The sequence below is a fragment of the Bactrocera tryoni genome, chromosome 5 (assembly GCF_016617805.1).
Source record: "Bactrocera tryoni isolate S06 chromosome 5, CSIRO_BtryS06_freeze2, whole genome shotgun sequence".
NCBI classification, from domain to species: Eukaryota; Metazoa; Arthropoda; class Insecta; order Diptera; family Tephritidae; genus Bactrocera; species Bactrocera tryoni.
The window spans coordinates 38,437,801-38,461,834 of record NC_052503.1 but is presented as its reverse complement, the minus strand read 5'-3'; the positions used below and the strand labels follow the sequence as shown (position 1 = coordinate 38,461,834).

The window sequence follows — 24,034 nt, the reverse complement described above, 5'->3', positions numbered from 1 at the left end:
AAAGCAAATTAAAATTCTTTGTTGACCTTTGCAATCAGCTGATTAGTCGAACTAGCTGTTCATACTTGTGGGAAGGGTATATAGTATATATACATATATATACTCGTATATATAATATATATATACTATATACCCATGCGCACCATTAAAAGTAACTGAAAGAGTAGTCATCAAAGCAACTGCTTGCAAATAATGCCACAAGGTGAAGAATAAAAATGTTCAAAGTAGACTATAAAAGCTGGAACTTGCTCCTGTAAAGTACACTCACATAACCTATGTATAATACTCGTAAAAGTAGAATATAGTCACATCTACATACACAGAAATGAGTACAAGTACGTAGACTTTTACCGCAAGTTTTGCAAACCGGCGCGGCTTTCAGTTTCATGCACCTCCAACTGTATATTCGGCATGCGCCAGGGTTTGAGAGGCTGTCTTTACTTTACTTTGAGCGATTTTGCTCTCTTTCAAAACTTTTGCACAGAAAGAGGTTTACTTAAATTCGAATGTGAAAATATGTTAACAGAATTAAACTTTAAGGTTGTGGCACCTTAAATAAAACGGCAAGCTGGCAGCTACTGTGAATAGTTATGCAATGAAGAGGGTATGCTAAGTTTCCCACAAAGTTTGTAATTTGTGAGCTATCAAACTGAAAATTTGCACACCTCGCATCAAGAGATGCTGCACCTTTGTTAGAACTGCCAATATCGGACCACTATAGCTGTCATAGAAACAGATGGATCTATGGAAAGCTTTTTTATTTGACAGATATCTAGACAAAATTTATAGGCTGCTTATTGAGTACAATATATTTAGAAATTTTATTAAGATCATTAAGCCTCGTGTTTTTCAATGACCAAGTAATATGGGTAAATTCAATAGCTCTAAGAGTCGAGCACAGATTACAGAAACTTTGAGCTCATAATTTGTTGGCAATATGGCAAAGTCAAAAGTAAAATTTGTTTTACAACTGCTTCTAAATTAACGCAATAAACTCGACAACTAGAGTTTCATTGGTTGGCTAGTTAAAAAGAGGAGGCAGAAATGACAGACCACAAGCGGCTGCATTTCGGACTATTATGCTCTCGGGTACGATCCGAATTAGCCCTTTGAATTGAATCGAAGCGGAATTGTCCACATAGACTTTAGACATTACATATACCCAAAGGAAAAGGTCTAACGGTGTGATATCACACGATCTTGGTGGCCAATTGACCAAACCAAAACGTGAAATTATCTGCTCACCACAGTAATAGTCGGCTTGTTAAATCCAAATGTCGCCGAAAGCACGAGGTTCAATTTCTCACATTAAATAGTCGGTTATCATGGTGCGATAACGGGCGCCATTGAGTCTTATGTTCTCACCAGCTTCTTTTTTGAAGAAATACGGACTGATGACTTCACCGATCCATAAACCACACCAACCTAAGTATTGTTTTTTCTGAAAGAAATGGAAGCTCTTGAGTATCTTCCGGTTGGGGCAATTGTTCTTATTTACATACCCATTGAACACAAATTGGCCTCATCGCTGAACAAAATTTGGCTCGGACACGTCGGATCTTCTTGTAACTTTTCAGGAGCCCGTAGAGCGAAGCTGTATTTTGTACGCTTTCAATTTAAGATCTCGTCGCAAAATGCAACATACGGCTGCTACATTTTTTTATTTCGTACAGGACGTGATCTTTTGGGTTGTAAAATTAATGCTGGGTCGCAAGATGGGTGGTGGTGTCGCGAATAGTACGCTCAGTAGGTCGATTATGTGGACCATAAGTTGAGCGAAGGACGTGAAACCCATTCTTTGCAGAACGTTATAAAGTTGAACAATTTGTAAAGGTTGTTCAGGCATAAGTCTTTCATTGATGAAATGCCAAATAATACTGATGAAAAATAACATGACAGCTTGACACGACTCACGCGTGATCTGTCAAAAACACGCTTTGGAAAAAGTACTTCTACTTGACTAATCTGAGCTGCGAATAAAAAATGAATGGTATGGTATTTCTTCTAGGAACTTCGACATGTCGAATATCTTTGCGCTACTCTTTTAACCTTAAATTCAAACAAAATATTGCAATAAAAATATTCAAAAACCACGAAATTTACATTTCAGAACTACAAAAATTTTTTACGTGACATTTATTGGACAGAATTTATACCTTGAATCTCTAGCACTACGCTTAGTTGTCTGGAGCCGCCTGGGACTTATTATTTTTCCTGAAAGTATTTTCCGCATAAATTTTAAGCGCTGTTTGTCAATTTCTTAGCGCGTGATTTACGAGCTTACAGCACTGACCTTCCTTGGGCCGGCGAAGAAGAAAATTTTTTATTGATTTAGTTTATTGAATTTTATTGGCAACCCCAAACTGAACATAATTTATGTGAAAACTTTCCAAAATGAACGAATGTTACGTGCAGATACATACTTGTGCGAGAGTCAAAACAGCTAAAGTTAGAAAATATTAGGTATTATTTAAATTTAAAGTCCACAAAAGCTCACTTGGGAGCACTTTGGTTGGATTTATACATTTATCGAGCTTTAATAATTTCTAAATATTATAAGTTTCATAACAGAAACTGTTACAGAAAACTTTAAATTTGTGTTTGCTTCCAGGCTTGCCCGCGGAAATATTCCTCTACTGGCACCAATATCCCTACCTATTTGGACTACCCTTCTGCAAGATACGCGCGTTCATCTCAGAAGCGTAAGTAGCTGTCTTTGCGCCTTTGGTATTATCAGTGAAACATTATTGCCAATGAGTGTTAAATGTCGGCCTGCGGCATTCTATTCCGCATATCAATTATTGCTAAAGATATTAAAAATATTACCATTCCATTCGTTTCATTGCCTTTGTATAATAAACTCACCATCATTACTATTATTATTGTAATTTTCCATTTCAATCGACAGCTCGACGTACGTCTCCGTACTCACAATCGTCGCCTTCTCCATGGAGCGCTTCCTCGCCATTTGCCACCCGCTGCATTTGACCGCGATGAGCGGCTTTAAGCGCGCAGTTCGCATTATAGCCGCGCTTTGGATTCTCAGCTTGTTGGGCGCCATACCATTCGGTCTGCTCACGGACATTCAATACTTGAATTATCCCTTAAGTAAGCATATAATTTATTTGTTCGTGAAAAATGTTGAAAATTTACACAACACTGAGACTCACAGTATGAATTGTTAAAAATTTACACAACGCTGACAGTCACAGCAATTCATAAATATTTGTGCCACTTTATATTAAGCCGCTTTTCTGGTTAAATGAAGAATTTCAATTCAATCAACATAATTATAACTAAATCTTTCTTCTTTCCGCTTCGAGCAGCTGACACGACAATACCGGAGTCCGCGTTCTGCAGCATGTCGCATTACCCTGAAGAGTTTCCACTGTTTGAGATCTCGTTTTGCTTCTTCTTTGTCATACCGATGCTGCTGATAATCATCTTGTATGGCAAGATGGGAGCACAGATACGTTTCAGCACGACGCTGCAGTTGGGTGAGTAAAAGTTGAAAAGCTACAGTATTTTAATTTGATAGACTTGAAGTCTGTATGCGCGTTACAGTGTAAGGAAAGCTTAGTTGACGAGCATGTAAACAAAATGTTGTACTAGGGTAATCGTGGGTAGCAAAGTAGCCACCAGAACTTATCCTTACATTACCTTATTATACCCAGTGAGTGGCACAACTCTATCATTGCGCAAACTAGATTTGCTTAGGGGCACTAAATTGTGTGAAGAGAACAGTATCAAATCATCTCCCACTTTAGAAGCACCTTAACGATAAACTCACCCATGTTTTCATTTCTTTCTTTTCTCTAGGCGTTCAACAGGGCTCCATGCACCGGGAATCTCGACATCAGCAGTCACGCAAAGCTGTAATACGCATGTTGGGTAAGTCAAATTCCTTTGCTACATCATTTTCACAATTTACCCAGAGGGTAACAATTAAGGAAACAAACCTTTAATCAAAATGAAGATGAAATGGCGAAGACTCATGACGCTGTAAAAAGCGTTCGGAAGTAAAGCGATTATATAACTTCGCTGCCTGCTATGTAAAATAGAAAAATAGTAATGTAGAACAATCATCATTAAACAAAATGTTAGATTGATTTATTTCTTTAATGCTCGATTTCACAGTCCATACTTAAGTTATGCTTAAGTACTGAAAATGGGAAACTTAAACAGTGCTTAAGTAACAGCTGCTTCTTGTTTTAAATTTTCAGTTAATTGTGAAAAGAATAATTATAAGAAATAATTTTTTGTGAAAAACTTATGGGATAAACGCCTCAATATCTGTTCCTCCGAAAAAAATTCATGATGCACCAAACCACGAGTATTGAAAAGAACAACCTTAATTTTTAAGCGGCTTTGGCTTGGTTTTTTTGGTTTCGTCTCAGTTTTTCCTTCCACTCCGATGATTGTTGACTTGTTTGTATGCGAAACTCATTAACCCATTTCCCATCGCACGTTCAAGCATGTTCAAAAAGACCTTTTAACAGTACTATTTGTGAAAAAAATCAGATTTATTGGGACGAGTCGAGCAAGAACGTGTTTTATACCCAAAATATCCACCAAAATCATTTTAATGGGTTCGCGAAAGCTGTCAAGCTCTTCATCAGCTGAAAAGGTCGAAGGTTGTTCAGAACGAGGCATGTCTTCAACGATCTTTATAGATTGTAAAAATCACAATGCACTACTGAGGTGTACCGACTTAAGCAGGTGCTGCAAGCAAACTTGTTGACAGATCGCGCTCATATTAGTTATATTAATTAAGGACAGTCTTACCAACTTAGCAAAATACGTTTTTTGTCATATAATTTACCCGTGGATTTTATTTACAATTTTTGGTTTCTTTTTTCTCATTACATATATATACTATATATAGTTTGTAGATACTTTTTTTCAGGGAAGAAATTCAGTTTAGAAATATAGAAACGTGAAACTTTGTATATATTTTTCCATAGTACCTATATGTAACACAGAGTCTCATATCATGGAAGTCCAAGTTAACCCCCTAAAATCGGTACCACGCCCATCGTCGGATGCTTTTTAAGTTTCTGGCGCATTTAGTTATTGAGTTTTCGGGCCATTAGATGGGAAGTTTGCGGGGTTACCTTCCGATTTCATTCATTTTCACACGCTCAGTAAGAATTTTTATGATATCTTCATTCAGCGCATAGGTATGGCGCTTTTCGGTTAATGTCGATTTGTGGGCGAGGCAATGGTCCAATCACGCCCTTCTAAGAACTCATAATTTTTTTGTACTCTCTATTTTTACTAGCTTGCACAGACGGACAGACAGACGGACAGTCTACCGGATTTCAGCTTTCCTCGTCATCCTGATCATTTATATATATAAAACCTTATATCTATCTTATATCTATCTCGCTTAGGTTTAGTCAATACGTACAACTGTTAGATGAACAAAACCATCATAATGTTTAGCAACTGATTGCAAGAGTATAAAAAAGATTGAATGTATGCGTCCTTGCAATATACCCCTCTACTTCAAGGATTATTTAAACCATTGTGGTCATCTGAAAAATAAGACATTGATGGACCCTTGACTAGTACGACTTTACGGCTTAACTGAAAAAAAAAACAATTTTTTTGATAAAAGGACGGCTACTTAAAAATAAAGGTTTTAACTTGGCCCAAATTTTAAAAAATATTCCAAATTTTAATTTTTCATTTTTGGTTGCTTCATGTGATAGAGAGAGATTGAAAGATTATGAGATATATTGTATTAAAAGCATCAAAAAAGTAATTTCGAGAAAAACGCGTTTTATATTATAGTTTTATAGTAAGTTTCGTTCACAGCCAAGACACTAGAATTGATATAACTTCGAAAATAATTTAAATTTTGAGAAATCCTTTAAAGAAGATATTTCTGAATTTCTAAACTATCGAAAAAATCTTGCGTTTATTTTCAAGTTTGTCGACAAGAATACCCTCATAAGCATAAATTATAACGCTATAGTTATCCAAAATCCAATATTAAATGTCTAGTACTTGCCGCTCTCCACGTTATGAGTCTTTTGTCTCTTTGATTCTCGCACACACCATTCGATAAGAACCGCTCCTCTACCTAATAGCTCGTTGACAGTGCTATCATATGTACTGCAGATACTTTTAAAAGAAAAAGAAAAATATATACATATATATTTTTGTGTAGTAGCAGGTGCAAAGACAGAGAGTTCCTCAGAGATGACTTAATCAATTTGCTCCTTTGTCCTGAACAGTCTGCTATAAATTAAGTAACTCGAATATTTAATGATATCATAAATAACCATTAGCGAACAAACATATAATAATTACAATCTATGCATAGCGTTTACTAGGGGAGCACATAAGGCCTTGCGGTTTTTTTTTTCATTTATCAAAAACTGTTTATTTACTTATATGCAGGCCATTTCGAAGCAATACTTCTCAGATATAATAATTTCTATCTTATTTTTGATAAGATATACTGTAGCATTGAGTTTTTCCAGCGATGAGCATTTATTTTATCAATAATATATAATTTCCATTTCAATTCAGTTAAAACTTCTTCTTCTTCTTTATTGGCGTAGACACCGTTTACGCGGTTGTAGCTGATATTACAACAGCATGCCAATCGTTCTTCCTTTTCGCTGTTTGGCGCTAATTGGAGATTCGGAGTGTAGCCAGATTCTTCTTCACTTGGTCTTTTCAACGGAGTGGAGGTCGATTGGGGATGAAGTCATTTGTAGAAATTCACGCAACTGAGGAAAGTTCTATGATTGTCATTCACTTGGGAGTGGCCAGAAATGACCTTTTTACAAACCAATGTTTGAAGGCAAGACATTCCTTCCCAGAGTTGTGCACCGGACGGTTTCAAGTTACGTAAAAAACACCTAAAGGAAAAAAAGAAATCAGTTAATACTAGCTGAGACCAAACTTCGATAAACTTACTTTTGCTCAAAAAGCTTATACGCCTAGTAATGAGCAACCAGCGCCCAACATTATGTTCCTTATTTCTTTATCAGCTGTTAACGTGGTGACACAGACAGATTGGAATTAATCAGTGTTATCTTCTCGGTTTTCTTTTTAGAACAGCTCGTATCACTTAGACTAAACTCACTTTCGTGAGCTTTCAAAATTTTAGGTGTTAATTTCTATGACTCAGTTTGTATCAATAAAACAGAAAAGTAGAAGTTTAAATGGTCGTAGCCCTAAATTTTTGAACACTCCTCATATAAAGAATATTCTTGTACTTTCACGTTTTACCCTTTGTAACAAGTACGGACATAATACATTCAACCTAGTGCAGTCTTCGTTACAATGACGCTTTTATACTTCCATATGTGGCACCAGTGCGTTTCGGCTTTCGCTAAGCAATCCTAAATACCAGTAGAACATGTTTGCAGTGGAAAAGTCGACTGAGTGGCACTTCAGCACAGCTCACAGTGCCACAAGTGTGTCTGCTACAGCACTTCCACATATAAATATACACATACCGGTAGGCAAGTAGATATGTATGTATGTATGTAAACTCGTAAAATGTTTTCTGCATGAGACAGTTTTATTTACATTTTGATATCAGACACCATATGTATTAAAGCTGTGTTCTAATTTCGTTGGAGGTTTTTCTAACTAAAGTTAAATGTCCTTGAACTATTTTTACCAAAGTGCCGGCGTTTTACGCCAGTTATGTTGTAGGAAAAAACAAGATACATTTACGTTGCGAGCATGAGCTTTCATATATGATATTGCTTAGCGGTCAAGAACAAGTCGAAATTTGAACTGGAACAACAACAGTGTTTAAAACTTCTTAAAGGACTTATTTCTGCAGAGCAATATTAAGAAATCCTAAACTTTCTAGAGAGTGTCAACTTTACTATAATAGAAAAAAGTGGAATGCTTCTAACGGTTGGAACACGAGCGCCATTTTTCCATCACTCTAGTATCATAACACAAGTCTAGTCTGGTACATGTTCGAATTCAATATGAAATTTTGTTTTTTAAATTTGGCTTCACACTAATTTTGTCAACTACTTTTTGCCCGATTATACATATCTGGCATCTCGTCTTTGTCATCGTCTATGCCTCACCACCATCTAACAGGACGGTAACAATGGGACTTATGGACTTTGGTCTTTATTCATCGAGAGAGAACTCAATTGCCTACTCAATCCGAAATAGTTGGCTGACATTGTTGGTGGTGTTTACAATGGTTCCAAGATAAACGATTATCTACGACCTCAAATTTATGACTGTCAACAGTGATGTGGGAGCCAAATCGTGAGCTGCCATGATCCATTTGCTTCGCTTCCTTATCCATTCTGGAGAAAGCAACTAACGGCACGGTTGCTGAGGCCAATGGTATCGATGTCATTGGCGTACGCCAGCAATTGTACACTCTTATAGAAGATGGTACTTCCCTATTTAGTTCTGCAGGTCCAATTATTTTCTCCAAGAGCAGATTGAAGAAGTCGAATGAAAGGGATTCCCTTATTTGAAACCTTGTATGACATCGTACGGCTCGGAGAGGTCCTTCCCGATTCTGACGGAGCTTTTAATGTTGCTCATTGTCAGTTTACACAGCCATATTATTTTTGCGGGGATACCAAATTCAGACATCGCAGCATAAAAGCAGCTCCTTTTCGTGTTGTCGAAAGCAGCTTTGAAATCGACAAAGAGGTGGTGCGTATCGATTCTCTTTTCACGGGTCTTTTCCAAGATTTGGCGCATGGTGAATATCTGGTCAGTTTTTGATTTTCCAGGTCTAAAGCCACACTGATAAGGTCCAATCAGTTTGTTGACAGTGGGCTTCAATCTTTTACACAGTGCACTCGAGCTCGATAGAACTTCATATGCGATGTTGAGGAGGCTTACCCTTGGTTGGCGCAGATATTAACTGCCTTAGTAAATTTCTTTACTTAGAAAAGATCTGATATCTCACTTAAAAAGTTTTTGTGCAACACAAAGTACAAATGTCTGCCCAATTGAAATCCTAACCTAATCTAAGTTGGGCACTATTGAAAATTTGATTGTTTATTATACTCCGTTTATCCCGAACTTACACCTTCTCTTCTTTTAGACTTTAACCGTGCACCGCGAATGTGCGATACCGTTGATAGCTAACAAGTCTGCTCGAGATGCTTTTTCTTTGCGTATACTTTCTATTTGCTTCTTTAAATGCCGCAAAAATATTCATTCGTGCGAATGTATGTTAGCGTGCTTACTTGTGTATATACTCGTATAAGTACTACATATTTATATATTGTCTTCTTTTTCGTTCAAAAAGACCCAAATTGAAACTACAGACAATCACTAAACAGTCTCAAGGTCTTACAGAAACATTTTATTGTCAACCGCCGTCCTGTTTGTGGTTAATGGACAGAGGAGAGCTTTGTGTAGTAGGCACACTTGCTTAGATATACCATGCATATACCATAGGTATACCTACGTATTATAAGGATATATGCTATACTTATGGACATATGTATGCACTTTATAGTAGGCTTGTACTTATGTGCAAATATTTGTATAAAATTATGCAAATGTTGAAATTTGTTAAAATTTTAAAATGTTGTCATATGTTAGAGCTTTTCTGGCATTTCATTTCCGACTTAAGTATGCAAAAGTTTTGAACGTACTTTTGTGTTAGGGCAAAGAAGTCTCCGATGTGTGGATTTCCTACCAACTGCAATCCAAGAATTCTAAAACACAAATTTTGAAATTCCTGCGCAAATACCAGCAATAGAACTAAATAATCCTATCAAATCTAATCCAAATTATTATTAATTTATGCACTGTAAGAAACTTATTTGCAAGCCTCTGGCATTGAAATCCACGCGAAGTTATTCCTGTATTCTCATCCATCGCGCTGCTTTCGAATTCCTCTCTCTTCTGCGAACACATTCCAATTCGACGAAAACATGCTTTTGTAATACTTCTCTTCGAATGCCCAATATAAAGACCCATTGAATTATGCATGTGTACAAGTATCCTTACACAAATATATATACATACCAGTATATGCTTAACTGCTTATGTTCGCAGCAATTTCTTTAATCTCAAATCAATTTACTTCGTCTGTCTATTTCACATTCAATATATGGATTTGCTCATATAAATAGCCAGCTCAACAATATGTTTTTCGAAGTATCATGGAAGCGCTTTTTGTTTATCTACAAGCATGGCTCATAAGCCGCACATTTGTTTGTGTAAATCGCCGGAATATAACACGGAGACAGACAAAATCGAAAATCCTTCTCTGGAAGACATAATCTTCAAACGAATTCTGTGAGAATAAATGAAAACGCTGAAGTACCAAATAAAAATAAACATCACAACCCCCTTGGAAGACTAAATTAATGCATTCAGTATTAAAATAACTAAAAATAAAAATGGTACGAATTCAATTTCGTATGATAATGAAGAAGCTTAGTCGGTATTTGAAAAATATGTTACAAAGCACCCCACGCTTTTCTCACAATAATACACGAATTTTTGGTTCATTATTATTGTTAGTTTATACTAAGAATTATTTTTCACTTTTCAATTTGATGCGCTTTAAAAGTGTGGTTTTTCATTTTTAAAACTATATTTAATTTCCACTTGTTAGTTTAAAGTGAGAAACTCCCAATCAAGTTAAAATATTAACTATGACATGTTGTATTGTGAAAGTAAATCTACAATATAATTTGGCAGAAGTTACTCTGAACCTTTCATTGACTAATTGTTTTATTATTTGCGACCAAGTTCTATTGACGACTTTTTTTGAATGCTTTCTTCCTAATCGAATAATTTTTTCCAAGGCTTCCCTGTTACATGGGATTTTATATGTCAACTTTGAGCAGTCAAGTTCTTCAATTCGAATACCACCCAAAGATCTACAACGAAGAAGTGTTACATACACTTGCCCAGCAGCAAACAATCGAGAGACCAGATAAATTACTGCATATTCAACTATGCAACCTTGCTTCTTATGAACGGTCGACGCCTAACTCATTATTATTGGCAACATTCGTCTTTCAGCAATACCATAGCTGTATTTTGCTGGAAATTGTATCGATGTTAGCTTAATTAAGTGATAATTTCTGTAACGAAGCCTGTGTTACCATTCACTAAACCTTTAGAGACGTCGACTTTAACATCACATTTGCTCAAACAAACCAACAAATATTTTCAAATTCATTAGGAAGACCCCTAGTTTTATTGATATCATAGGTATTATAGTATGTAAATCCTTATTAGGTAAATTTCATGTAACATCAAAGAATTGGTATTGTGCTTTAATGAAATAAATAACAGTACTTTTGTCTTGAAAACTCTGTAGAACTTTTTTATTAAGACTAACAACTTGGTCATTAGTTGGGTAAATTCTTAAAGCTTTCGCAAAAGAGAATTCAGGCGGAATTGTCGCCTCAGATGTGTGGCGAGCATCATATATTCTGGCTGTTGAAATACTTGATGTCCTCGGACAGGTGGTAACTGCATTATATCACCAAAGAATACAACATTTTTATCACCAAAACAAGCGTCCGGTCTCTTCAGTTGGCGCAAGCGAGACTCGATCGTGCAAAGTATCTCACGATAGAAATTTCGGCTATAAACAGAAACTCAATGTTTTGCCGTAACTGGCGCATCACACTCAAATAGTTTCCTTCAAACGTTTCTCTCGATGTAGAAAGGCCACTTTTGCATTATTTAGTTTCCACGCCACTTTATATGGGTAATATTTGAGCGGCACTGTAAGAAGGCGATCACAAGTTTAAGCAGCTCACCAACCAGGACACCAGAGAGTTGATATGAAAATCCATAAATTAGCACATAAATTTCATTAAGTTCTCCCACGAATTTACCGATTTTTTTTTATGCCATCGATAAAACTGAGTTATACTGAGGTCTTATTTCTCATTTTTAGAGGTTTTGAAAGGGTAGGATGTATAGTATATCAACATGAATTTTGAGGTTTGCTCGTTCTGCCAATATACTATCGGAAAGGTTAGAGGAGTCTCACGGAATGATCAGGGCTTCGGAAGTCGTGCAGTTCGCACCATATATCGTAGGTTGTGCCATTTATGGAGCCTCAATACCGCCGAAAACTTCTCTCGATGCAACGCTGTATGATGCTTGCATGTTTGTCTGTATGTCGCACCGTTTCGATGGATGTTATGCAGATTTTGTTAGGCGCACTCTCATTTGACCTGATTGTCAAACAACGCACTTTAGCATACAGATCAAGAAGGCGCTTGAGTATGTCATGTCAGAATGATTGGATTTCCGATTTTGATGTGAAGAGGGTTGGGAGTAGTTAGCAAAACCCTTGGACAATAGCCCTAACGGGTAACATACGAGGACATTCGGGACGTCAGGTTTGTATGTATAAGGAGACACAAACTTAGGATTCTGTCTGGGATTGTGTTTTTTGGTCTGCATGCATTCCTTCGAGGTGTTTGAGTAGGGCACAGGTCGAGGATTGGGTGCATGTTATTGCAGAATGCTCGATGTACTTGGTTATTAAGAATCTGGGTGTTATGAGAATTAGCTGGACTGATGGGCATTTAGATTTTAGCGGTCTTATCTTCACTAGGCGGAATGGGGAACAGGTAGGGTCGTTTGCGCCTGAATTGTTTAGACAGCGAAGGCAATTAGCTGAAAATCGGGTTTAAATTCTTGTCTGACCCCTCAGGGAGTATGGTGGTGGTTGTGGTTTAATGCCCGAATGAGAGCAGAGTGCTTTGAACACTCAATATGGAGTTGCATTGCAACCGGGTTCCGGACCTAAGGCAAGACAGAGGTTTTAGATGGGCCTCGACCCTACCAAGAAGGTTAGTGTACAACGAAGACCCTGTTGCAATTGTTTAGCAGTATGAAAGAAGATCCGAATGAATTCATCCACCAACGCGCGCCACAATTGGTGCCCAAACACTTTATGGAAGATTTACGGAAGGATCTTGGTTTTCAACAATTGGAGCGAACGATTATCAAGTGCGTCGCAAGTTCGGTGTATGGGTCAAAACGAGTTGGCCGCCTTAAATTATTAAACTAAATTAACGTATTTGGAGTGATGATAGTCAACAAGCTAATATTCAGACGCCGTTTTATCCTCAAGAAACCGTTGCTGGGTGTGCTCTAATAGGAGAAGGTATCAGTTTCTTCGACTATAATGACTAGCATAGAATTTGTGTAATGCTTCGGACACAATAGTTGCAAAAGCTGCAGTGAGAAGCTATGAATCGTGCACAAGTACAAATTACTATTTACATGGCTAATCCCGTGTGAATCACTCCCCAACAAACTATCCAAGCTGCCCAAACAGAACACACCAAACCATGTTTTCAAAAATACGTTTTTTGAAATGGAGCATAAATACGAAAAAAATGGCTGAAAGTTGATCTTCACAGACGGATCTAAGTCATCCGAATACACTTCCTTTTCCGTGGTCACGAACACAGGTAATACAATCTGCAACTGGCTTCTTCCTCATATGTGTTCGGTTTTCTCAGCAGAGGCATCTGCTATATTGAAGGCGGTCGAGCATGCAAAAAAAACACAATGGTAAATACCTCATTTGCACCGACAGCAAGACTTGCATCTCAGCCATTAAGTCGTTATCAAATTACAACCCGATAATAAGCAAAATCAGAGACGCCGTGATCAGCGCTCCGAGAAAAATCAAAATAATGTGGATTCCGGGCCACGTGGGAATAACTGGCAATCACCTCGCTGACGCCGCTGCCTAAAGTGTCAAAAACATACCGGCTCTTACTTACAACTACCTTTCGAAACAAGATATACGCAACTTCATCAAACACAAAAGGCTCGAAGAAAACTTAAATGCTTGGAAACTACACACCCATAGTTACGCCAAGATCAACCCAGATAGAATACCAACCTTGTACGGGCCCACCACGAAAATAAGCGCCATCAAAGCATACACTCGCCTCAGGATCGGACACACCATCCTAACTCACTTACATATACTTATGGGAAAATCCCGTTCCAATTGCCCTTTTTGTGGCAACTCCGTATCAATTCAACACATACTAGCAGACTGCCCAGTAATCCACTCAACAACACACTACTCAGACAACATTGACTTAGCACAAGCATTAAAAAATCCCTCAGATAAAAACGTAATGATTACATATAAATTTTTAAAAGATAGAAAGTTACTAAAATACATCTAACACACTAACAACTAACTAACACAATAATAGTACCTAAGCTATTAATAAGGCGGCTGAAGGCCTAGTAGCCAGTGCTGCGATTTCATGTATTTATATAATAAATATTTTATTGTATAAATGATTATAAAATAAAAATAAAAATAACAATATTTACATGTATGAATAAATTTCACAACCGAACTTTGGCTTTTTAAATGCATTTAAGTGCGCCAATATACCTTCATAAATTCAACCAACCCGGATAGGTTATACTTAACAAAACCATAAACTCTACTAATTACAAACAAGATAGAGCGCAGCTGCTGTGCGAACTTAACGGGCAAACGTTGTAGGAAAACAACAGCTATTAGCAGCTAAAGTGTCAGGCAGTTGGAGGTGCAAGCTGCGACTTCGAATTTCATCTTGAGAAACACGCCGTTTCAAATTTTCAATAAATAAATTTCTACTGTGAAAATCTCTTAGTAATTTAGCGAGCGTTAAGTTACGAAGCGAGCAATTAGGTTTGCGAAATTGAAATTCCTTACACACTTACAAAGTAACTTAGCAGTCAGAGTTTTGATTACATATTATTGTATTTGGATTGAACGGAATGCATGCGAAAATGCCTTTGTTGAGCTGTATTTAAGAGCGTAAATTTTTTGTGAAAGGACACGTGAGTTAGGCTTGCCGAAAAAATAACTGAAAATTTCGCAAAATATTACACTTGACAATGGGTAGCTGGATACAAGTGGAAGTGAAAGGGAGAGTGAAACATCTACGCCAAAATTTTTTTCTCAAAATGAACTTAGTGATTTAATACGTAAACAATTTGTGAAAGCTTTGGACGTGTAAATATTTTTTTTAATAACATTTATAGAAAATTTCCGTTGCTTGGTATAAACAAGAAAAATCGTTAACTTCGGCTCCACCGAAACTAATATACCCTTCAGAGGTGCATTTCTTTTTAGTAACTACATATATGTTTAGTTTATACGGATGCTATAGTAATTCGATCTGAACAATTTTTTCGGAGATTATATTATTACCTTAAGCAGTAATTAATAATCAAATTTCGTGAAGATACCTCGTCAAATGAGGCAGTTTACCATGCAAGCATTTGATTTCGATCATTCAGTTTGTATGGCAGCTATATGCTATAGTTAACCGATCTGAACAATTTCTCGGAAATCGGAGATTATATTGTTGCCTTAGAAAATAATCTATACCAATTTAGTGAATATATGTATCTTGTCAAATGCAAAAGTTTTCCATACAAGAACTAGATTCCGATCGTTCAGTTTGGATGGCAGCTATATGTTATAGTGGTCCGATATCGGCAGTTCCGACAAATGAGCAGCTTCTTGTAGAGAAAATGACGTTTGCAAAATTTCAAAACGATATCTTAAAAACTGAGGGATGTAGTTAAGAACAATGAGAGCGGTCTAAGATGGAGGAGAGTTAAGAAGGTTGATAGGGTCGTTCCATTATGCCAAATTATTGCTGATCCTTAAAAAGAGCCACATAAGAAGTAATAAACGAAAATCTCATAAAAGGCGTTTCATTTAAATGCATATAATATATGTATTCGAACTTATGATATAATAATAATATAAATGCTTATTGAGCATACAATGGCCAGTATATTTAGAAGGCGACAAGTAGCCTGATTTTTTCTTTAGGTGGTTGGTTACATATTTAAACCTTTTACGGTTGTAACCACCCATTAGCAACTTGCCATGGCGCATGACTTGGAGTAGTTTCCGATACACCACCATACACACTCTTTCATCCTTGCGAAGTAGCTTCTTTATGGTATGAGGACCAACAGCATTGAAAGGTTCGGATCCAACTATTTTGGTGCATACTGTGGAGTGGACGAGCTCATCAGCCAGTTCATTTCCAGCTGTACCGGGCACCCAGAGAAGGTTTTGGTTGCTTGCGAGCTGATAAACTGTTTAGCCGTTTAATTCACTCCTGCACCAATATCGATTTGATTTCGGACGCAGAGATCGCTTTAAGTTCCGCTTAACTGTCGCTGAGTGTTACTATACGTTCGTTGCGATAGTTGCGTTGGATATTTATCTCTACGCAAAGCTTTATATCAAAGAACTCTATTTGGAATATGCTCGGAAACTACCCATAGATATAGGAAGTTTGGCGTGTGGTCCTGCAGGTCCTGCGCCAATCTCCTCCGATATTTTTGAACTCTCGGTGTACCTTAGCAGTAGCTCGGGAGCGAATCAGAATCATTTAGTCTTACTGGTAGGGCTAAACTTAAACTTCTTAATGAAGTTTACACTTTCAGTAATACTATCCTTTGGGAGAGAAGCCAGAGGTATTTCGCCACTTGATTTTTCATGTGCTGGGAAGAGATTGCCTTACCTTTGTGTTTGGCTACATGATCGATTACTAGGTGAAGCGGTATGAGTTTCAGCATCACTTCAAGTGTCGCCGTCGGACATGTACGCAGTGTGCAGGCGAGTCTTTACAGCTTCGTTAGTTGAAGTTCTGCCGAAGCTTACGTTACTTTTGAAGCTCAAGGCACCGCTCCATATGTGATAATTGGTCGGATGATCATGGTATACAACCACCTGAAATTCTTTGGCTTGCAGCCGTAGGATTTACCAGCTGGTTTTCTAAAGTAAGAAATAATTTTCCCCCTACGATGATCTTGTGATGCGACTAATCAGTTAAAAGTATTTCATTACGAATTAGTACTCAACCCATCTGAAGTTGATTTAGTTTCCGGCACTATGTACCCACTGAAGACACATACAAGGTGCGTTCCAAAGTAAACAAGACTTTTTGAATCTAACGCCCCCTGGTGGCAACATCAATATGTCGATTAGTGCGTTAGAATTTTATAGTTTGGAAGTGAAGTTATTGCGTTTTAAGTGTAGGTATGTTTGTGTTTTCGGTGCGAAAATGAGCTTCGAAAAAAGAGCCAACATTGAAGTTTGTTCTCAAAATTAATAAAACTTTTACCGAAACGTTTCAATAGATGAAACAAGTTTATGGCGATGATTGGCTATCCCATAGCAGAGGGCACGAGTGGTTTCAACGTTTTCAAAGTGGTCGTGAGGACATAAATAACGATCAACATTTGGGCCAATCAAAATCCGTGATCACCGGAAATTCCATCGAAACTGTGCTTGAATTCATCAAAAATCAGCCGAATTGTCATTGAAATTCATGGAAATGGAATTGAACATCTCCAAGACATCAACTTATCGATACTTGACCCAACATTTGGGTTTACGAAAGGTGTGTGCACAGTTTGTTCTGCACAAATTGACTGACGACCAAAAATTGCTCAGAATCCAACATTCGATCCACATTTGTGACCGATTATTTGACCAAGAAACACATTTTAATCATTAGCCACTCCTCGCATTCACCTGATGTGGCACCGTGCGACTTCTTCCTTTTCGGAAAAATGCATTTGCCTATAAAAGAAAAGCACCGGCATACTGGCGGCCATATCGGCCAACGAGCTAAAACTAAAACTCGTTCGACACGCTTTTGGACCGTGCAAAAAGCTGTATTGAAGCAGAAGGAGACTATTTTGAATAAAATAAATTGATTTTGCCGAAAAAACCATTATATATGTGTTATATCTTTTTTTTTATGTCCTGTTGACTTTGGAACGCACCTTGTATTCCATCCTTCACCTAACAATAGATTTCATTTGCATTTCTAGCCCTGACTTCGAAGCGTAAATTTCGTTTATCTTTTATGTGACTACAGAACATTTTTAATTTTTGGGCTACTTTCCAAATTTCATGTTTTGCTTCAGCGAGCTAATCCGAAACGGTTTTAGGGGTTTTGTTGCCAACATAAACTTGCGCCACTAAATTAAAATGTCGATACTTTCCTTACATGTCCTTAAATTTTCTGGGACGAAATAAAGCCATATTTTGTTATTGTATGCATGTTAACGCAATAAATTCGAAGTACTAACAATATGCACATACATATAAGTACATACATATATATAAATATATGCATGTAAAGTCCTTTAACAATATTGTCCTTTGTTCTCCTCCTGTCTCTTGCAGCCGCCGTTGTAGTGACCTTTTTCATTTGCTGGCTGCCATTCCACATGCAGCGCTTATGGTTCCTCTATGCCAAAGAACAAAACAATTTCCAAGAGATAAACGAGTGGATGTTCTCCATCGCCGGTTTCACGTACTATGTGTCGTGGTAAGTACTCCGATAAATTTCCAAATTTTCAAACATTTTATTTTATGACTGACTTATTCTTTTATTTATGTGCACATGCACATATATTTACATATATAATAATGTATCTGTATATACATATATAATTTATATCTCTATATGGTACGTTTTGGTTCCGAATGGACGTTTACACTTCATATTAAGTAATGCATCTCTAGTGAGCGGGGAGCAGCAGAAAGAGTGGCTGTGTTTGTAAATAGTTTTTGTCATGTTTGCTCTGATAAAACCGTTTAAGTCTCTTTATCTGCAAAGAGAAACAATGTACTGCAGTAGCAATTAGGGAGCAGATGAAAACAAAACTGTGTAAATAATTTGTGGTAAATATTAGAGAAGCTTAGTTGTGCAAATTCATTTCTTCATCAGTTGGGACCCAGACAGCTATTTATCACGGACGCATATTCAAACAGATGCTAATGGTTAAGTTTGTAAGAAGATTAAAGAGTTACTGATAATACCGGCAAAGAGTGATAAATGCCCACGACAGACGCAGCTGTTTGGTTGTCGTAAATCGGAAGACACCTGTATGTACTTAATATCAATTTAGGAATTGGCAAAAGTAGTAAAATGCTTTTAATTTTCATATAATAGTATAAAAAGCGATTAAGTATGCACAAAATAATATAGTTGGCAGGGAAATAAAGAAATCTACTGCAAAAAACATTGGACTTGCGAAAAAAAATATTTTCGTGCTCTGTTGGATGACCTAGTAACTGTAGTACAAAGGGAGCCACTATGTTAGGAGTAAAGGAGAATAGAGTATAAGAGAACACATGATTTTAGGAGGAGGGCAGAAGAGCTTTGGAGTAAAACGTGGTATTAAAAACTGTTAAGAAATGCAAATGGAATGGCAGAATTTAATTTTAACTGAAAAACTGCTTGTAATATTTGTCGAAGTCATAAAAGTTTATAGGGGCCGAATATGTATATCACGACGATAAGAATGCGGTTAAAAAACCATGTAGGGACATCTGAGCGTCTGTTTCTCTGTTTGTCTAATATATGTACATACTTATACGACCCTTATATTTTTAAGATTCAAATACGACAAAAGACATGATCTATGACGCTTTCCACCAACCCTTAGTTTAGTACATAAATAAGTCGGAATATCGCTGACTTGTGAGCGTAGTATACTAATGGTTGGATCTACTCTGCCCTGTGCATCATGCCCCGACCGAGAAAGCTAGACCTAAAAGCAGTGTTTACGTCATCAGCAGTATGTGGGTGTGGGCCAAACTTCCGATGAAGAAAATGAAAAAAAAAAAAAAACTCTGCTTTTAAGTTAAGAAAAATGTGCCCAAAAATGCGTTCATCCACTAAAATGCGAAGCTAAAAAAATGCTAGCAAAATCGAACAGCTCTGCGATTAGATATTAGGAGCTCGGCTATCATTACACCGAGGCATTGCTTCAAGAATATATATATAGAATAGTCGGAAAATTCTTTTCGTATCTCTAATCAAACTTCACCTTATTTCTCTTTTATATTTATAATGAACTTTAATAAACCAAATATTTATTATTTTGGTCGACCACTTGTTTCCATTTTTCCACTAGAGACATTATTCCATCAGTGTAAAACTTTTCTGGTTTCATGGCAAGAAACTGCGACAAGTAATTTTCAAAGGCTTCTCTTGAAGCCAACTTTACTCCATTAAGAGAGTTCTGAATTGACCGAAAGAAATGGTAGTCCGATGGTGCAAGGTCAGGGCTATATGGTAGATGCATCAAAACTTCCCAGCCAAGCTGTCTCAGTTTTTGCCCAGTCATCAAAAATGTGTGTGGTCTAGCGTTGTCCTGATGGAAGACGAAACCCTTTCTGTTGATTAGTTATGGCCGTTTTTTCCGATTGCTTGCTTCAATCTTATCAATTGTTGACAGTAAAATGTAAAATCAATCGTTTGACCAGGCTGGAGCAGCTCATAGTAGATGATTCCTTTCCAATTCCACCAAACATTCAGCATAACCTTTCGGGGCGTCATTTGTTGAGCTTCACCACGCTTGGACCATGATCTTTTTCGCACATTATTGTCGTATTTGATCCACTTTTCGTCTCCTGTTACCATTCGCTTCAGAAATGGTTCGATTTTATTTCGTTTCAGCAAAGAATCGCAGATGTTAATTTGGTCCATTAAATTTTTCACAGACAATTCATGTGGTACCCAAACATCGAGCTTCTTTTTGTAGCCAGCCTTTTTTAAATGGTTCACAACAATTTGAAGATGAATGCTAAGTGCATTAGCGGTGTAATGGCTGCTTATGTGACGGTCTTGGTCAGTCTTTTTCATAATTTCATCGACATTTTCAACGATAGGTCGATCAGAGCGAGTCGCATCTTTAGCATCGAAATTTCCAGAATGAAAGCGAGTGAACCATTGTTGAGCTACACGAACTGATGCAGCATGACATTCTACTCTTTTTTATACAAAAATTTCAAAATATATCGAATTTCTTCATTATTTTCACTCATTTTTTAACATCTGTACCTTTTTTTCAACACTCCCAAATTTATTTTTTATTGGTTAAATAAAGCTTAAAATCTCACCTTTCTAACACTATGGTACATGGCAAGCTAGTACTGGAGATATACCACTGCAACTACATCTATTAACAAAATACGAAAAGACTTTTTTGACTACCCAATATTTGCATTCAGTAAATAGTTTTGTTCCGATCGAATTTTACTTAACCAGAAGGCTAAAATAAATTTATGATATTTCATTTATACGTTATGGTATCTGTTTTATCCTAACATCAACGTAACCAAGATTTCTGATCTCTATATTCAATTGAAACCCTGTAAAAATAAAATAATAATGAAAAATACGTAACATAAAGCGAAGGCTTCACCGAATCTATAATACTCTTCGTACGGTCAATATTTCTTAACAAAACCTTGAAGTTGATCGTTCAGTTAGTATGACAGCCAAATGCTTTGTGGTCCGATCTGAACAATATGTTTCGGAAACATTGATCCACGCCAAATTTCGAGAAGATACCTTGCCGAAGCAAAGGTTTCCAAATAGGGATTGAAGTTTCATCGTTCAGTTAGTATGCTATTGTAGTACGGTATCACCAAATCAAATGAAGAGCTTATTGTGGAAAAACTACGCGTTTAAAAGTTCAGATAAACATCTAAAAAATGAGGGTATTTCTTCGCGGCAATTTTAATATACCTCTTCAAGTATACCGTATATATAAACCAGGCTCCCGCATTTTTATGTGAACACGTCATTTTTACTCCAGGAAGCTGCTCATTTGCCGGAACCGTCGATATCGGACCAACTTAGTATATAGTTGTACGATCGGAATCAAGTGCATGTAGGGAAAACTTTTACAAAAAATTTTACATGGATTATTTTCCAATGTAATGGTGCAACGTCCGAAGATTTTGTAGAGATCGCATCACCATAGCATAAAACGGTCATACAAACTAAGCGATCAAAATCATTTTGTTGTACATTTTATGTATATTATTGTTTAATATAGCTTCCGTGCATTCGAAGTTGCAGTTTTTTCTCATTTTCAATATGTATTGTAATATCTTATATTAGGTTGTCAAATATATCCCTTCCGCCTTTTTGTCTATTGAATTTCACGGCTATGTATAAAGCGCTTCAGAGCTCTTATCTGGCAATACTATATTTGCACATCTTTGAAAGGTCTTGACGTCCTACAGAACGACGCTATGCATGATTAGTTTGGATATTGCGTTCTTTATTAACGCCGAAATTCGCGCTATTTTAAAGTTTTCCTTCCTTTAAAGCAAATCCGCTAGAGAAACGTTCCGTGAGATTTGGGGTACTCTATCACTTCGAACTGCAGAGGAATGGTTTCGACGATTCAGAGAGGGGGAAAACGACACCAGGATAAGCCAGCCGGCGGAAGACCTGTAACGACGAATACCGATGAAATCATGGAAAACAACGAGTTAGACCGGCATGTGGCATCTCGTGACATCGCCCAGAAGATGGGAATTAGTCACCAAACCATTTCAAACCATCTGCATAAGGCTGGATACACAAAAAAGCTTGATGTTTGAGTGCCGCATGATTTTACGCAAAAAAACCTTCTCGACCGAATCAACGTCTGCGATATGCTGCTGAAACGGAACGAACTCGATCCATTTTTGAAGCGGATGGTGACTGGCGACGAAAAATGGATCACATACGACAATATTAAGCGAAAACGGTCGTGGTCGAAGGTTGGTGAATCGTCCCAAACTGTGGCTAAGCCGGGATTGACGGCCAGGAAGGTTTTGCTGTGTGTTTGGAGGGATTGGAAGGGAATTATCCACTATGAGCTGCTCCCATACTACCATATGGCCAGACGCTTAACTCAACCATCTACTGCAAACAACTGGAACGATTGAAGCAGGCAATGGACCAGAAGCGTCCAGAATTGGCCAACAGTAAGGGTGTAGTGTTCCATCAGAACAACGCCAGACCACACACTTCGTTCATGACTCGTCAGAAGCTACGGCAGCTCGGATGGGAGGTTTTATCGCATCCACCATATAGCCCGACATAGCGCCAAGTGATTACCAAATGTTTCTGTCCATGGCGAACACTCTTGTTGCTGTAAAGTTGAACTCAAAAGAGTCTTGTGAAAAGTGGCTGTCCGAGTTCTTCACAAATAAAGAACGGGGCTTCTACGAAGGGGGTATTATGAAGTTGCCGTCAAGATGGAAACAGAATATCGAACGAAACGGCGCATATTTGAACTAAATCCAATCACTGTAAAACTTTTTATAAAGCATTGAATAAAGAGCAAAAAAGCGGAAGGGTGATATTTGACAACCAAATATAACCATTTTCAAGGAAATTAATGAACGCTTCTCTTCTCTTTCCTTCTTTTCTTTTCTTCCCCTCTTCTACTCTTATTAAACACAAAAACGACTACGACTACAGCACGATCAACCCGATTTTGTATAATGTGATGTCGCACCGGTACCGGGTTGCCTTCAAGGATATACTGTGGGGCAAGCGGCGGAGCGTGTACTATAACAATGGCTTTGCTAGAGACCAGTCCAGCTTTCGAGAGACGATCGCTTCCAGCTTGGGTGGCAACAGCACATACGATCGCGTACATTCGGTAAGTGAAGTCCATTAAAATAAGTATTATAATAATAACATCCTTCCCAGTAACTTGATATATCTGAAGTCATACATGTGTGCCACACTCTAACACTTTCTGTCTGCAACTAAGTCTGTGCAATTAAATGCAAATGATTTTGAAAGTCGACGTTAGCACACATATTCGTAGAACAGCAACACAAACTAGTGCAAACTGCAAGCGCTTAATTAGCTAATAATTTCCCAAGCGGCTTAACTCTTACTCTTCTTAGCAGCTTAGTAATATTTTAATAACAAAGCCACTGACGCAGCAGAAAATTAGTTATTATGTGGTTAAATGGTTATATGTAAATGTGAGTAAAAGTGAGAGCATCTAAGCCAACTAGACGAAAATTTAATTGTATCAAGTAGCTCGTGTTCATATGGTTCGCAAGCGTTGGTAATCATATTTTGCAGGTTATGTTAATGAGGTGTACGACTATGGCAACAGCGGTGATTTTAATATGCACAATTATTTCATTTACCTTGCTAAAACTAAAACCCTGTAGTAAGTTCAACTTAAAGTAATTATCTCTGTT

General features: G+C 37.4%; 1 protein-coding gene across 1 annotated transcript in view; it reads left to right on the top strand.

The window, feature by feature from the left end:
• The window catches only part of LOC120778081 (neuropeptides capa receptor-like), a 65,972-nt gene that overhangs the window by 26,954 nt on the left and 14,984 nt on the right, over nucleotides 1-24,034 (top strand). Inside the window, exons 3-8 of the mRNA XM_040109778.1 lie at nucleotides 2,612-2,702; nucleotides 2,909-3,108; nucleotides 3,327-3,497; nucleotides 3,820-3,891; nucleotides 18,200-18,344; nucleotides 23,292-23,475. Coding sequence (XP_039965712.1) covers nucleotides 2,612-2,702; nucleotides 2,909-3,108; nucleotides 3,327-3,497; nucleotides 3,820-3,891; nucleotides 18,200-18,344; nucleotides 23,292-23,475 — 863 coding nt within the window. The remainder of the gene's footprint in view (nucleotides 1-2,611; nucleotides 2,703-2,908; nucleotides 3,109-3,326; nucleotides 3,498-3,819; nucleotides 3,892-18,199; nucleotides 18,345-23,291; nucleotides 23,476-24,034) is intronic.